This window comes from Neophocaena asiaeorientalis, unplaced genomic scaffold (genome assembly GCF_003031525.2).
Source record: "Neophocaena asiaeorientalis asiaeorientalis breed wild unplaced genomic scaffold, Neophocaena_asiaeorientalis_V1.1 scaffold667, whole genome shotgun sequence".
NCBI classification, from domain to species: domain Eukaryota; kingdom Metazoa; phylum Chordata; class Mammalia; order Artiodactyla; family Phocoenidae; genus Neophocaena; species Neophocaena asiaeorientalis.
In genome coordinates, this window is record NW_020173385.1 from 1144600 (window position 1) to 1161339 (window position 16740).

Genomic DNA, 16740 nt, shown 5'->3' on the forward strand with positions numbered 1-16740 from the left:
CCCACAGCCTGGCCTGCAGCCTGGACACCCTGCTGGGGGACCTGCTGGCCCTGGTGGCTAGCCCGGGCTCCGGGGCCTGGGAGGTGTGTAGCAACTGTATCGAGGCGTACCAGCGGCTCGACCGACATGCTCAGGAAAAATATGACGAGTTCGACCTCGTGCTGCATAAATACTTACAGGCAGAAGAGTACTCAATCCGGTCCTGCACGAAAGGCTGTAAGGTAGGGACTGGCGTCCGCGGCCACAACGGCTGCCGCTTCGGCGGCGGGAGCCGTGGCGGTGGGACCGGGAGAAAAAAGGAAATTTCCCCCTCTACCCACCTCACCTCCCCCCATCACCCCCACCGTTCTCAGTGGGGCACGGGTAGTGCTACCTTGGGACCCTCCCGGGAAGCAGGGCCTCAGGGATTCAAGTCAGGTAACCACCTGGCCAACTTCTATTGATTCTGGCTTTGGGCACCATCTGACTGGGGCTTTCTCGCGCCCCGCCCCCCGCATGAGGAGGGAGGGGTCCGGGGGCTCCCTCGGTTGGCAAAGGGATGGAAAGAGGGCTCTGGCTCCCCCAGCCCCCGTCCTCACCTAGCGGTGCCCCTTTCCTTTCCTTGGCTGGAATGGAAAGTCCTGGGACTGGCTGGTGCAGGGGAAAGGCCAAAGGTGGGGGAAGACTATTTGGCAACCTAACCCTGACCCTTTGGCCCCTGCCAGTGGGTGAGAGGAGGGGCACCTGGTTATGGGGCACAGCACACTGTTGACCTTATATGACCTGAGGTGGCTAGTCAGAGTCTAAGCAGGTGGAGCCCCAGGGTGCCTGTTTTCTCCCAAGGATGTACCTGCCAGCTCCTCTCCCCTGACAAGAGAAGGAGCTGGGAGCAGGGCACAGCAGCTTGTGGGAGGACTACTGGAGGCTGGTGCACTACAGAAGTTCCAGTGCTTTCCCAGTGCCCTGGGGTGGCAGTGGAGGGAAAGCTGGCTTACTGGCTGTTGGGGACAGGCATCCAGAGGAGAGGCGGGGCCCCTGCAGAATGGGCCTGCCTAGGGCAGAGCTGAGTGTTGAGAAACTTCTTGACCCTGAGCAGGGTCGTTCTGGACAGTGGGTGTATGGGGGCTGTAAACATTTGGGACATGGTGCTACTGCTCTGTTTGTGCAGCCTGGCCAGGTGGCCTGCCTCTGAGAGGAAAGAGAACAGCAAGGTCAAAGGGTCAAGTGAAGAGGAGACCAGGTGGGGTGCTGGTCTCACCCATCCTCAAGCTGGGGGCTGAGAGCTGGAGAGGGAGACAGTTGCCTCATAGCCTAGCTTGTCTCCCTCCGAGGCTTTGGGGAGGGACAGAAAGTGCCCCTTTCCATCTGACGTGACCCCTGCGGACTTCTGCTCGGTTCCACGCTCTTGGTGGGCTCCTTAGGGATTTGGGCAGGGGGTCGGGGAGGAAACGGGTAGCTCCTTGCTCCTGACTTCACTTTCTCGTTCTCCTTTTTCCTGTTCTCGTAACCTAGCAGTCTCCCTCCCGCCTCCCTCAGCCTCAGCTGACTCACTGCCTCACTCACACTACCAAATGAGATATTCCACTTCTTAAAGGTGTACAGACAGATAGACACACACACACTGCCAAACAGCACCACCACCACCCCGGGCAAAGTCACACAGAGGTAGAGAGAGGTCGTCAACACCCACAAACGGTGCCACAGAAGCAGACAAGGTGTCATACATATGCACATCTCCCCAGGAGGTCAGAGACACACAGGCAGAAGTACTGTCACATGAAAAAGGACACATTTTGTCATATAGAGATAGAGACACACACCCTTGATGTCAGTGCGAGCAGAGGGACACGGGCCACTAGCAGACGGAAAAAAGGCTGTCTGCCTTTTGTGGCCTTCCCTCCAACCCCGTGGCCCCGACTTTTTCTTTCCCACAATCTCCAGGATGAAAAAGAGACCATGCTACAACTTTCCCATGGGGTTTTCTCCAGGTCATAGTTGGCTTCAGGCTCTGTCTGATCCGGCACTAAATGATAATCCCTCATGTTGATTATTTTTACCAAGCAGTTTGTTGGAGGAGAAAGACGACTGATATCTTGGATTCAGGAGGCCTGATCATCTCTACCACTTGTTCGTAGTGTGACCTTGGGCACGTCACTTCACTTCTCTAAGCTTTTGTCTCCTCATTCGTAAAACAAGGATAATAATCCTGGCTCTGCCCACATCCTGAGTCTTTTGTGAGATTGAAGTGGGAAAAGGTAGCTGATAGTATTTTGTGAGAATAACAGAACACCTGGCAGTGATGTCCTGCTTAGGGTTTGTAGCCTCTTTCATGTGTATTATGAGATCACAACTGCCTGGGGAGGCTGGTAATACCAGCATCATGGGCCCCATTTTACAGATGGGGAAACTGAGGTGCAGGGGGCTCAAGCAGTTTGCCCGAAGGCCAGTCGGCTAAGGAGCAGGAGTGCCAGGACTCCAACCCACGTGGCGTCGATGCTAAGCTCACGCTTTGGCCATGGCCTCTCATCAGGTTTGCAATGGCCAGGGCCCTCCCTGCCCTCCTTTGTCTCCTTGCCGCTTTCACACTCTCACTCTCTCTCTCCCTCTCAAGTGAACTCCGCCTGCTCTCTTGCTGCCTGCTGTGCTGGGAGAAGGGCAGTGTCAGCTCCACAGCTTTCTTCCTGTCTTTCCCACCCTCTCCAACATGCTCTCCCTTCACTGAGGCCTACACCCACAGGCCTCTGGATTCCAGCTGTATTACAGGCCCTACAGGAAAAGACGGCCCTGCTCTCCTCCTTCCTGCAGCCCCTCTGTCTTCACCCCAGTGCCCCACCTCTATCCCAGGCCTTTTTTGCAGATCCCCAAGCCTGCCCCCCAGTTTCAAGCCCTGCTGTCCAGCCCCTCCCCCAAATGGGATCCCTTGGAGATAATGCCACATCCTCCAAGCTTCTCCAGGGTGGAGAGCACACCGCCCCAGGCTAGGGTGAGGTGGCTTCCTCTGCTGCTGGAAACCAAACCTGGAGCCTTTGCTCCAAGGCCAGGTGACCCCCATCCCCGGGGGCCTGTCCCCAGTATTTCAGTTAGATCTTTCCCGGGCAGCCCCAGAAACCCTGTTCTCTCCCTTTGCGACATCTGCCCCTGTTTCGGGCCACACAGGGCCCCACACATCATACCTGTCCTCACTGCTGCCTGTGACACCTCCCAGTTTAGTACCAGCTGTGACATTTCCTTAACGTGTGACTGACTTCCTCTCACACAGCAGGGCAATGATAACTTAGGGAGGTCAATGCCCGTTCCCACGCTGGCCTCTCCCAACCCCTGGGGCCCCGCTCCACCCCTCCCTTGCCTCCCTGTGCACGCATCCCCTCAGCCCTTGCCTCCTGCTCTGCTTAGCCCTTCTGGCCCTGCCTGTGGTTACTGGACCACCCCCTCACTCCCCCAGCCCTCTCCATCTCCCAGCCCTGCCACACCCCGCCTGGTTTCTGATTGCCTCTTCCTCCACCTCTGCCCCTTCCCTACTCTAAATTGAGGATAGTCTGATGGGGGGTGGGGGGGCAGTGGTGGAGATGGGAACAAAACCCTGGCCTCTTCTCTCATAGCTCTGATCCAAGAAGGGATAGAAGGCCAGTTCTCAGTTCTCACTAGCCATAGGGCCACAACCATAAAGGTTAATGCCAAGGAAGGATGCGATAGTTCTGTTATCTTCGGGACTGGCTCACACCCACCTGGCATATTGTGTGTTTGGTTCTGGGTCTCACACTGAGCAGTTTAGGAGGAGGCTAAAACTCAAGTTCTCCTGGACAGAGTTGAAGGAGCTGTTTCACCTGACGAAGAGGAGACTCAGGAAGGTGTGGTCTCCAACTTCAGACCTCAGAAGAGTTGTCAGGATGCAAAACAAGAGGCATGTCCTGCTTAACCTTCGAGGGACTTCATGGTTAGAAAGTCCTGGGTTCAAGCCCAGCCTTTTTATGTATTACCTGTGTGACCTTGAGCTAGGGACTTCAGCTCTCTCAGCCTCAGTACCTAGGCCTGGCATATCAGAGTTGTTCAGTTAACAGTTTTTTCCTTCCAAAGAGGGAACAGAGTGCCTTGACAGGAGGTGAGTTCCTGCTCCCAGGGGAAAGGTCTAGCCTGATTCAGACAGACCCTGGGGGAAATGCTGTGGAGATGACTCTGACTCCGGAGTCTAGAGCGGGTTGGATCAGCTGACCTCTGAGGTCAGTGTCAGCTCAGAGTTCAGGCCAGTGAGCAGAGCCTGCTGCCGCAACAGCAGCATTGGATGGGCAAGGCCAGGGAAGGAGGCCTAACACCCACACCCAGCCAGAGCCAGCACCTCGCCTTCTGCCCTTACCCGTTGGGGACCTCTTCCTCCACTCCGGCTGGCAGCTGTTTCTGCCTCGCTGCCTTCCTCTCTCCTCCCACCTGCCACAGTTTTCCTGCCAAGCAGGATTCCCAGGCTAACGCTGGTGCCGAGAGCAGGAAGCTCGGGGCACTGGGCAAAGGGCAGGAGCCCCAAGTTGGCAAGTGGTCCCTGTTGTCACCCACCAACTGACTGAGGTGCCCCACAGTCAGCCTCCCTGACCCAGGGTTCGTGAGGGCAGAGAGAGTACCCTTGTCCCCATTTGGGGGTGGAGGAAGGGGGAGGCAGTCAAGAAGCAGCCTCCCAGGACCATGGCAAAGGCTCCCCTGAGGAGGGGCGTCCAGATCCACCGAAGCTCACTGGCCATGAACGTGAGCACCGGGCTTCTGGGAAGGGCCGGGGACGGAAAAGGCAATGTTTGTAGCTCAGACAGGGTATAGGGGCTTAAACGTGAGAGTGGGAAAGTGGCCCCACGCTGCCCACACCTCTCCGGATCCCCTCACCCCTACCCTGACCCACCCCACTACCAATCCCCATATTCCTCCCAATTTTGGCCCACAGCCAACACCCCCACATACCAATGACCCCACAAGCTTCCCAACCTTCTGCTAGACCCTTCCCAAACCGCACCCACACCTCACTCCTCCAACGCCCACTTCTCCCCACAGTTACCCCCACCTGCTCCCACCCCTCCCCTTCCCCCCACGCCCCTCCCTGCTCCCTTCTAACGGCCAGCCCTCTCCCATCTCCCATCCAGCTCCACTCCCCTCATCTCTCACCTCTACCTCATACTCCACCAACCTTTACCCCGCGTCCTGACCATCTTCTGGCCTCATCCCTAGCCCCCGTCCCGGCACTGCACCTCTTGCCCTTGTCTCCTGCGTGCCCCCTCACCCCTCGCATCCCTCACACCCCTCTCACACTTCGCCTCTCTGATCCCCATCCCTCCTCCTGCCCCCCTTTCATCTTCTGGTCCCCTCTTCTCCTGTCCCCTTTCTCCCTCTCTGCTCTTTTTCTCCTTCCTGCCTTCTCTCCTCCCCACTCAGTGTGGACGTGTGTGTGTGTGTGTGTGTGTGTGTAAATGCACACATGCTTAGACACATAGACACACACACAAGGCACAATCTTCTTCATGGCGCCTTCCCATCCTTCCCACAGGCTGGTGCCTGACTACTATAGTCACCATAGCAACGGGAACCTCCATGAAGGATAAACTGGTATCTCCTGAAGGTGGGGGCGGAGGGGAGTTAAGTGGAGGAAGGGAGCCCAGCAGCCTTCCACCCACTCTCATGGTCTGACTGGAAGAGTCTGCTAAACACAGTGGAGGTAAGGGTGAGGAAAGGGAAGACAGTGGGTGCGGCTGAGGTTAAAGGAGAGTCAGGGATCTCCGAACACATTACAAGCATGAGAGGGTGCCTCTAAGCCATGTGGGTGCATGTTGGTCTCCTCCCCAGGCATCGGTGTCTCAGGGAAAGGGCACACCCACCCTTCGGTGTGTGGGTGCATATGTAGGACGACACCTTAGGCTCGAGGGTGGGAGTTTGCCCTAGAAAAACTTCTCCCTCAGGGCAGTTCTTTTATGGGCAATTCTTTTATGTTCCCACCCTGTGAGGCTGTTTATCTGCCCTGTGCCCTTGCAGACTGGGCATCAGACCTGCCCCCACCCCTACTCCCCCATCCCCAGCTCACGTCTCAGCCACATGTGGATTCCAGCTGCAGGTGTTTGCTGGAAAACCAGGGGCAGCTTCTGAGGGGGTTTAGACAAATGTGGGCCTCCAGGAGCACCATTCTCCAATGCTGAGCCGGGAGGCCTCTGGGGAATAGGTATATTGTGTTCCTGTGGTTACAGGCGCACAGACCAGGGTGTGTGCAGGGATGCTGGACCAGACTTTTCTCCCTGGGTATATGAGAGTGTTCAGAAAAGCCTGAATTTTTGATACCTCGAGCCAAGCAGCCATGCTTAGAGAGGAGAGCAAGGGCACCAGGTGAGTTGCAGCTGGTCCTGGTGAAGGAAGGGGTTACCATGGAGTGACAGGAGCTGCCAGGACCAAAGCTCCTGTTTGAATGGATTCTGGAAAAAGGAGCTGGAACCTGAGCCACAAGTCTCTGGGCCAGAAGCTGAAGGCAGGCTGGTGCCAAAGGACAAAGGGAAAGGGGAAAAGAAAACTGCCAGCCTCCAAGTGCCTGGGAGATGCCAGGGGCTTTATGTGTGTCCATGAACTCATTTAATCCTGATAGTCGTCCTAGCAGGCAGGTACTCTCATTATTCCCTTTTTACAAATGTGACAACTGAGGTTCAGTGAAGGAAAGTGACCGACCTATCCAGGACACATAGCTAAAAGGTGGGAGGACTGCCACACAAACCCAGGTCTGTCCGTCCTTTCCCCAGTGCACACATGTATAAAGAAAATCTTAATAAACTCCCCCAGCTGTCAGAGGCAATGCCCAGCTGGCTCTTGAGAGGCTGGAGTGAGAAGCTGATGAACTGCAAGGGAAATCCAGCAGCACCTACTGGCAACTTGTAGGGACCCCCTGGAGTAGCTCAGATCCAAAGTGGGGACCCACCAACATCCTCCTTGTTCAATACCCCAGTCTCCTTTTTGGCAATTGGAAAAAAAGGTATTTTTAAAAGATTCTGAGTCTCAAATAGCTCTGAAGGATTAACCTGGTTGGAAGTTTTAGTTGAGTTCGACACTAAGCAGATATGCTCACCTTTCACAGATCAGCCAGGTAGCCATGCTATCTGCTGGAAACCAAATACAAAGACTGGAAACAATGGTAACACCCACCACCACCACTCGTCCTTCTCCGGGCAGAGCTTGGTGAGTTGGCACTTCCTTCTACCTCCAAGAGAAGCCTCGCCATCCCAGGCCAGGGCTCACCAAAAGCCTGGCATGGGAACTGGGTGTCCAAAGGCCAAGCCAGGCCTTCACAGGCTCTGGGGTGATAAGGTCTCACGGTTTCCCCTCCCAGCTCTCCCAGCAGCTGCTGGGCAGGGCTCAGGCCTGCACTAGGTCTGTCTAGGAGACCTACTCCTCTCCTGCCCCGGTTGATCCTTCCAGCAGATTGGGGCTGAGAATCTAACAGATACCCTCCTTCCAGGCAAGAGGAGCCCAGCTCCTCCCATCTCCTTGGTAGAGCCTGTAGAGAAAGGAGGGAGCAAACACCTCCTTTCCTCACGCCCATCCTCTGTCACAATCTCAAGAGGATCTTGGCATGTATCAGTACTTCATTCTTTTTTATGGTTGAATAATATTCCGTTGTCTGGATGTACCACATTTTTTAAATTCATTCATCTCTATGGACACTTGGGTTGGTTCCACCTTTGAACAATTATGAATGAAGCTGCTATGAACGTTCATAGACGGGTTTTTGTGTGGACCTATATTTTCATTTCCTTCCACATTTTGGCCATTGCAAATAATGTTGTTATGAACATTGGTATACAAGTATCTGTTTGAATCCCTGCTTTCAATTCTTTTGGTTAGATACCCGGATATGGACTTGCTGGATCATGTGGTAATTCTATATTTAACTTTCTGAGGAACCTCCATAGTGTTCTCTACAGCGCTGCACCATTTTATATTCTTACGAGCAATGCACAGGGTTCCAATTTCTCCACATTCTCATCAACATTTATACTTTTCCTTTTTTTTTTTTGATAATAGCCACCCTAATAGATGTGACTATATATTTTTACATAGTTGAAATCATCCAGGTTTTTTACCCTGCTCTTTTTAACTTATTGCTAAAGTTATACTGAATATCTTTCCATGTAATTAGATATTCACAAACCTCTTTTTTTTTTGGCTGTGCCGCATGGCTTGCAGAATTAGTTCCCCTAGCAGGGATTGAACCTGGGCCCTTGGTAGTGAAAGCGTGGAGTTCTAACCACTGGACCGCCAGGGAATTCCCACAAACATCATTCCTGATGAGCATGCAATATCCCATCCCATGAATTTAGTGCAATTTAGTTACCTAGTACCCTATTGTTGGATATTTACTTTCAACTTTTACTATTGTAAATAAAGCTGTGATGGATATCTTTGTCCATAAATCTTTGTCAGGTCTGTGATTCCTTTTTTTTAATAAATAGTATCTCAATCATTTTTTTCTTATTTCTCTACTTTGCTGAGTTTCTTAAATCACAAAATAATGCACCTTCATTGTACCAAATCTAACAATACAGAGGTTTATAAAGAAACCTCTGTATTCCACTTAGTAATCTTCCTGTTCCCTCCCCCAACAGTCCCACTGCCCTGAGGTCACTGATGTTAACGATTTGGTGTGTATCCTTCCATCCCTCTCTGAGCTTACATCAACATTTGCACACAAAATGACTTTTTCTTTCCCTTGTTTTGCATACAAATGGAAGCATATACATTAATTCTTCAGGACGAACATTTGGAACTAGTCTTACAGAATCAAAGGGTATTAACCTTTCTAAGGCTTTTGACATACAAATTTCTTTCTTACCAAATTTCTTTCCAGAAGGCTGCTTCTAGTTTATACCCTCGCCAAAAATGTGAGACTAATTTACCACCCTTGTCTAATATTGATTACCATATTTTTTAAACTTTACTAATTTGTAGCTGAAAAGTGTTATAGCATTGGCTTGTAATTTGCATTCCTTAGGTCAAATTTTGCTTTTCTTGTTTATGGGTCATTTGTATTGCCTGTTTTATGAATTGTCTGTCCATGTCTTGTGTTTTTGTTATTGACTTGTATGTATTAATGATTTTTTTCTGATTACATTTGTGGCAGTTGTGTTTTTTTCCATTTATTATTTGCATCTTAGAGCTTGAAAGGAGGGCGTGGGAAGGAAAGGAATTATCCCAGGCACTTTTTATATACTTTATCTCACTTAATTCTTACATCTGTCTTGTGAAGTGTATATATATTTATCCCCATTTTACTTAGGAGAAAACAGGCTCAGAGAGGTTAAGTAACTGGCTCAAGGTCATCCAGCTAATAAGAGTTGGAGCTGGGATTTGAATCTAGGTCAAATCCAGGGTACCCAATCTGTACCAGTGTAATTTTACTATAGGTAAAGCTTTGTGCTAGTTGCTTTACAGACATCATTTACGGAAAGGTTATGGATATGTGCTTTTATTATCTCCATTTTGCAGATAGGGAAAGTATAGATCAGGGAATTTAAGTAACTTGTTTGAGTTTTCATAACTGGTGAGAGCAAACCTGGGATTTGACCACAGAAATGTTTGAGGTTAAAGATGTTTGAGCCTGTCTTCTCCCCATGCCTGCTGCCTCCCTAGGGACCATCTTCTTGGATCCAAATTCAGACTCAGAGAGGGAGAGTACTTTGCTTACAGTCACATAGCAAATTAGTGACTGAGTCCCTACCTCCTTACAGATGACTTGTCCAAGTTCATACAGCCAGTTAGTGGCAGAGCCAGAATCTGAACCCAGCTCTGGCTAACTCTCCACCTGACTGGAGCAAAGGCTTTTCGATGAAGAACATTTATGGAGCAAGCTGGGGAGAAGGAGCAATTAGGTAGAGTGTTGTGGCTGCCCTGAAACCTTTCTGAAGGAATGGACTCTAGTATTGGAGTCTTCCAGGGCAAGGCAGTTCCAGGAGCCCCTACGTGACAAGACCTAGAACAGGAGAATTCATGTCCAAAGGCAAGAAGACCTTTGTACAAGGAGAGAGCTGCCTTCCCATCACAGGTTGCCAAAGATCAGAGCAGGAACAGTTGCCTCTTTTCGACACTCCCAGGGTGTGTGTGTGTGTTTGTGCTCCCATGCATGCGCACACGCATGCATTTAGAGGAAAGAGGAAAGGGAGTGCTTTGATGGGGGAATGGAAGTGGTCATTTGTAGCCCCTAGTACCCAAGTATTCTTCCCCCGACACTCCCTTACAAAGAAAACTTTACTCATATTGGGAATGAGCTGAATACACTGATTTTAGAAAATCACTCTCCCATCCAGTCCTAGAAATCTCTCCCCAACTTGACTTGAAATTCCATCAAAAAGATTTGTTTAAGTAACAAGCTAATTACTTCAATGGTGATAGTGAAATGGAGGGACCATCCTAGGGGCAATATGGTGTATAAGCTTGGGAACCGAAGCCCAGGTAAACTTGACCTCACATTCCAGCTTGAAATCTGTGTTCTCCATAAAACAGTTGTTGAGACCTTTCATCTCTCTTGGAACCTCATTTTCTTTGAATTCAAAACTCAGAAATAGGGTCATTATTAGGCTTCAATGACATATAACATGCTAATCTCTTAAGAGCACAGTGCCTGTGAGATGGAAAGTGCTCGGAAAATGGTAGCCACCATATATTATTATTGGCTGTGTGGCCTTGGACGAGCTTTTTTTTTAAATTAAATTTATTTTTGGCTGCATTGGGTTTTCGTTGCTGCACGTGGGCTTTCTCCAGTCGTGGCGAGTGGGGGCTACTCTTTGTTGCGGTGCACAGGCTTCTCATTGCAGTGGCTTCTCTTGTTGCGGAGCACAGGCTCTAGGCACATGGGTTTCAGTAGTTGCAGCATGCGTGCCCTAAAGTGCACAGGCTTCAGTTGTTGTGGCGCGTGGGCTCAGTAGTTGTAGCTCACAGGCTCTAGAGCGCAGGCTCAGTAGTTGTGGCGCACGGACTTAGTTGCTACACGGCATGTGGGATCTTCCCGGACCAGGGCTCGAACCCATGTACCCTGCATTGGCAGGCGAATTCTTAACCACTGTGCCACCAGGAAAGTCCTGGACAAGCTATTTTAACTCTGGTCCTTCCTGTCCTCACCTGTAAATGTTTCTCCATCTCAGGGGGTGGTTGTGAGGATTCAACGAGTTAATAAAGGTCAGCTGCTTAGAACAGAGCCTGGCGTATGTTAAGCACCTAAAAAATGGTAGCTATAATTATTGTCACCTTAATTAGATGTGTTTAATCTAAACGACTGCTTAATACTCAATTGAGATTGACAACACTTTCCCTTAGGAGAAGGGAAAGGTAATTTGGGAGAAGCAGGTGAAGTGTCTAGTGTGGAGGTGGAAGGTTAGGAGCCAGAAGGCAACTGGAGAGATTCTAGTGAATGAGGGCACAGAGATATGCTCAGGTAGGGGAGGGAAGAGCCAGAGATGGAAGGACTCCAAAGCCTTGATTTACCTCACCCCCAGAGACCAAGCACAACTAACAGGTCCTTTTATTAGGTCTCTCCCCAGCCTCTCATCTGTTTAGCAAGGTACTGTGTTTGGGGACAGAAGTAAGGTAGGGGCAAGGAGCTGGTTTCACAATGATCCCTGCAGGGAGCTGGAGATTTCTACCTGGGCCTGGGCCCAGACTAACAGTGTGTGCCCCCTGGGAGGGGGCAGCGGGATTTTATGCCAGACACATTTGTGTGCAACTCAAATGAAGCCATGGTTGTCATGTCACACTGGCACCGTTTCTATGGTGGGTGGCCTGCACAGCTGTTGGGCACAGAGGCCCTCAGAGTTCCCCTCCTCTCATATGAGTTCTCTTTGGCTATGGGGCCGCTCATTAATTCCGCTGGCCTGTTAAGCTGACCTGACCTAAGCCCATGCCCCAGACAGCGGTGATGAAGTAGACGATCCATGACTGCGCAATAGGGCCTGGGGTTTTTTTGGCTGAGTCTGGCAAGGTTGGTCAGGTCAAGTCTTAGGGATTTTGTTTTGTTGTTTTTGAGGTTCATGGCTGCATATCAGTTTATATATTTATTTTATTTTCATTTTATCAAAGTAATATATGTTCATAATTTTAAAAGACATATAAGCTACATATATATAGTCACTCTTCAGAGTTAAACACTTGAAGCTCTGTTAGCTTTTTCTTATCTATCGATATATATTCTTGTAGCATCTGTCTTTTAAATGATATATAATGTAATATCTTTTAAATGATATAGAGCTCATTGCTTATAATTAAAACAGAAGCCCTCTGCTCCAACCCTAAGCTTCACTCTTCAGAGTCAAATACTTCTAAACCTCTTAGCTGTTTCTTCTAATATTTACCTCCACATCTCTAAATGATATACCAACGCTGTCATTTCTTTATTTTTTTTTCTGATTTAAATATGTACTGCCTATTTATTTTTTTAGAGTGGGATTTAGCTCTCTTACTACCAGCAGCACCGTATGTGCACTCCCCTCATATATCCAATATCGTCATATCACAATTTCTGGTGTTCACAGCTGAGTCATGTAGAATACTGCGATTACATTTTCTTCCTTGGCCAACTTGTTTTGCTGGAGTTAATAATTGCCTCTCTTTTTCCTGTTTGCTTAGTTTTCTATGATTTTTTTCTTTTTTGTTTTTTTGCTAATGCATCCCCAATTTCTCCATCAAAGCTGTAAGATTCATGCAACACGTTACATAACCCATTACTTCCACCCTTTTCTTGGAGATCTCCACCTTACTCCAGTCTGGGCTAGTTGCTGGAGGCTTGGTTTACAAGCGCTTGGATTTCAAGTACTTAGCAGGCATCTCTTCTGTATACCTAATTCCATGTGAAGTCCTGAGGGAAATACACAGATAAGACACAGTCCCTGTCCTCAGGGAGCCTACAGTCTCAAGGATGTTTAATTCATGCAGATGTCTCGCCAGAAGGCTTGAGCTCCTTCCAGGGACTTTGATCTAGGCTGTGTCTTTGATCCCACACTCCAGGCAGAAATTCCCCTCTCCATCTCCACTGAATTACCAAAAGAATACAATACAGTCTCCCAGAGAGCAAATGTGGTCTTAGGCTGCATTAACAGAAACAGAGCTTCTAGGATAGGAGGGCTGATACTTCTCCTTGACTCTGTGTTGATAAACTCTGTCTGGGGATTGCATTCAGTTGCAAGGGACACAGAAAAATAGGAACTTGTCTGAATAGGAACAACCAGGGTAGAACAGAGAACTGGAAACCACATCCCAAAAAACAGTTGAAAAACTAGTTTGGCTTCTTGGAAGAGTAGTCTACACATAGCTCTCTCAATTTTTCTTCCCTCACATTCCCTTTTAAATTGGCTTCAATTTGGTTTCTGCCCCCACTGCTCCACTGAAACCGATCTCACCATGATGCGACTGCCAGCATGTCCTCATCTGCTGACCACTCTTATTCTTTGAAACTCTCCTCCCCTAATTTATAGAATGCCACTCTCTTCTGTTTCTTCTCCAAGCTCTTAAACCACTCCCCCATCTTCATCAGATTCCCTTCTTCTACCTGCCCCTTAAATGTTAGTGTTTTCCAGGGATCCATTGTTGGTCCTTTTCTCTGTGCGTTAATTTTCCCTAGGCAATATCCTCTACTTCCTTGGCTGCCACTATTGCTCTATCAGTCAGAGTGAGCCAGGTTACGCTGTAGTAGCAAACAGTTCCCAAATATCAGAGGCTTAGCACGACAAACAGTTATTTCTTGCTCATAATACATGTCCAAAATAGGTCAGCAGGGAGCATCTGTTCATGATAGTCACCAAGAGACCCAGGCTGGCAAAAGGTCCATCTCAACACCGCTTCCACAGTCAGCAGCAGAGGCAGATGGTACTCCAGCTCTTAAAGCTTTTCCCCAGAAGGGATCCATGTCACTTCAACTCACATTTCATTGGCCAAAGCAAGTCTTATGGCCATACCTAATGTCAAAGGGTGTGGAAAAGTATAGTCCTACTATGTTCCTGATGATTAACTCCTTAACCCTTGATGGCTCCCAAACCTTTATTTCTAGCCCAGACCCTCCTTCTGAGCTCAGACCATTGTGCCCAACTGCCTCCTTGACATTTCTACCTCGCCTAGTGTATACTGACCTATATTTCAAAGTCAGCATGACCAAAAACTGAATTCATCTTCTTCACCCCCAAATCTACTCCTCCTCCTGGTTTCCCTTCTTTAATGAATGAAACTACTATTCATCCTGCCACCCAAGCCAGAAACCTGGTATCCCCATCATCTCTCATTCAGATTGTTGCAATAGGCTCCAGTCTTGATGCCTATGCGCCATCATCCACACTTTCAGAACATAAGTCTGAAAAGTTAGTCAGTGATAGGACTAACTTATCACTGACTTAAAAGTGATGAGCAATCTTTTAAAAAGCAGGTATTTAAAATCCACTGAAGGCTGTCCGTTGCCTATAGGATGAAGCCTGGCTCCTCCTCAGCATGCAGAACATATCATAATATGGGCATGGCCTTCCTCCGTAGCCTCATCTCCCATCATGGCCCCCTTTGTACCCTCTAACTATGCTAAACTACCGACAGTGCCTGAAGCCGGCACTGTTTCACACCTCCAGGCCTTTATACCTACTTATTCCTTCGCTTTAAGTGCACTTATTCCTGCCCTATTCCACCCAGTGAACTTCTACCCGTTTTTTCCAAGCCCCAACTCTAGCCTCTCCCACATGGAGGTATTTTCCTGTGCTTCAGCCCTCAAAACACCATTGATCCTTCCTCCCTTTATGCTATCATTGCACCAAGTACATACTGCTTATCGCAGTGACTTCTAATGATTGACGCACAAGGTTGTCTCTCCTGCTCCTTAAAGATAGCAATCTTGTCTTCCCTATCTCTATCATATGTAGTTCCCCAGCCCAGTGCCAGGCACTTGAACATGTTCAGAAATTGATCATTGCAGGAAAAAATGAATGGGAAGACCTGACCTGATTCAGGGAAGTTTACAAATACCTACTGCAGGGCTGGCATGGGGACAGGAAGTGTATGGTCCCAGAAGAGCTAGGAGGAGCCATGAGCAATGCCACAGAGAAGCATTATCTCAGCTCAGAAGGAGAAAGAACTTCTTTAACCGCGAGACTTGTCTGAAGATATGGGCTGCCCCAGGAGAGAGCGTGCGCCCTGTGACGAGTGGTGTGCAGTCAGTAGCTGGTTAGCTTGTGGCAGTGACGCTGGAGTGGAAATTCCAACAGCAGATAGGGAGGTGGAGTTGTGATTCTCACAGTCCTTCGTATTCTCGAGTGGTCATGAACCTGCCTCCTCTGCTCACCTGATTGATATGGGTCATCTAGGCTCCTTCAGAGAACTGCTCCTGCACTAGGGACACCACTTCTCCACTAACCAGGCTGCCCCTGGCCTTGGAGCAGGTGGCCTAAGAGACTTGGAGGTGACCGGACCCTCTGGAACTGCAGTGGCTCTGGGTTCTTATCCACCTCTCAAGCCATCTCCCCCGCCTTTCCTCCAGGCCAGGCCAGGCCACTCTGACTCATGACTGCTCATTGTCAGCAGCAGGAAAGCTGTTGCTTATTTTTACAGCCACTTAAAGTAAAGCCATGTCATCCACCTGCATTTGCCCTGTAATGCCTCTCATCTCAGTGTGACTCTGCCAATCCCAAGGAACTACTCCCAGCGATATGTCCAAGATCTCCCTCCCCTGGGTTGGAGAGATTGACCTTGACCTTACCCTGTTCTGACCCAACTTTCTGAAAGCCCAGAATCAGGAATAGGAGCGTGTGGCTCTTTTCAGACCTGCCCAAGGAGGTCCTTCACACAATGCTATGTGTATTGATGGATGCAGCACAAAGAGACATGGGATTAGTCACCAGAGTACCTCCCTTCTCATCCTGGCTTTATAGTTGATTTCTTGCATGTTTCTGACTTGGCTGAACCAAATCCCTTTTCTGAGCCTCAGTTTCCACCTAGGTGAATTCCAGGGGCAGGGTGGTTATTTATGTGCTGTGGACAGTGGGTTTCATTCCCAAGCCCAGCCCAGATTGCCACTCTGCCTCCACGGTCTCTGCAGCTGCAGCTCATGGCCAAGTGTCCCAGGAGTGCCTTAGGAAAGCAAAGAGCGATGAAGAGGTCTGTAGGGAGGATTTGGATGGGGAAATAGGCCCTAGGGAGGGAAGCAAGCTGGAATCCAAGAAGGAAACTGCCAACTTCCTGGTTGGCAGGAACTGAAGCTCTCCTCTCTGGAGGGTTTTCCCGCCCCCTAACCGAGGAGCCCAGGATGGCCTCCTCTTCCTAAACCCTCTGGCCCTGAGTCTTGGCTGTGGGCTGTGTTTGTAGGTACGCACTTGTATGCATTCCCGTAGCACCCTGGGGGCCAGGAGAAGTCACACGCTTCTCCCCAGAGGAGCGTAGGGATGAGAATGCCCGCCAGGGCTGCAAGCCAGGGAGCAGGAAGGTAAGGCTCTCCAGGTCCTCCCACTCCTCCCTAAACTAGCAGCTGCAGAGCCCAGGATGGGTGGGGATCCCCCCTCGTCTTACCTGCTCCCATTTCAAGAGTGGTTTAAGGGACTTCCCTAGTGGTCCGGTGGGTAAGACTCTCTGCTCCCAGTGCAGGAGGCCCCGGTTCGATCCCTGGTCGGGGAACTAGATCCCGCAGGCACGCTGCAACTAAGAAGCCCACATACTGCAACTAAAGATCCCGCGTGCCGCAACTAAGACCTGATGCAGCCAAAATCAATCAATCAATCAATCAGTAATTTTTTTTTTTTTTTTTTT

At 49.6% G+C, this 16740-nt stretch overlaps 1 protein-coding gene across 1 annotated transcript in view; it reads left to right on the top strand.

The window, feature by feature from the left end:
• NALF2 (NALCN channel auxiliary factor 2) overlaps positions 1-16740 on the top strand; it is a 120350-nt gene that overhangs the window by 95144 nt on the left and 8466 nt on the right. The window contains exon 3 of the mRNA XM_024746601.1: positions 3-221. Within this exon, the coding sequence (XP_024602369.1) occupies positions 3-221 (219 nt within the window). The remainder of the gene's footprint in view (positions 1-2; positions 222-16740) is intronic.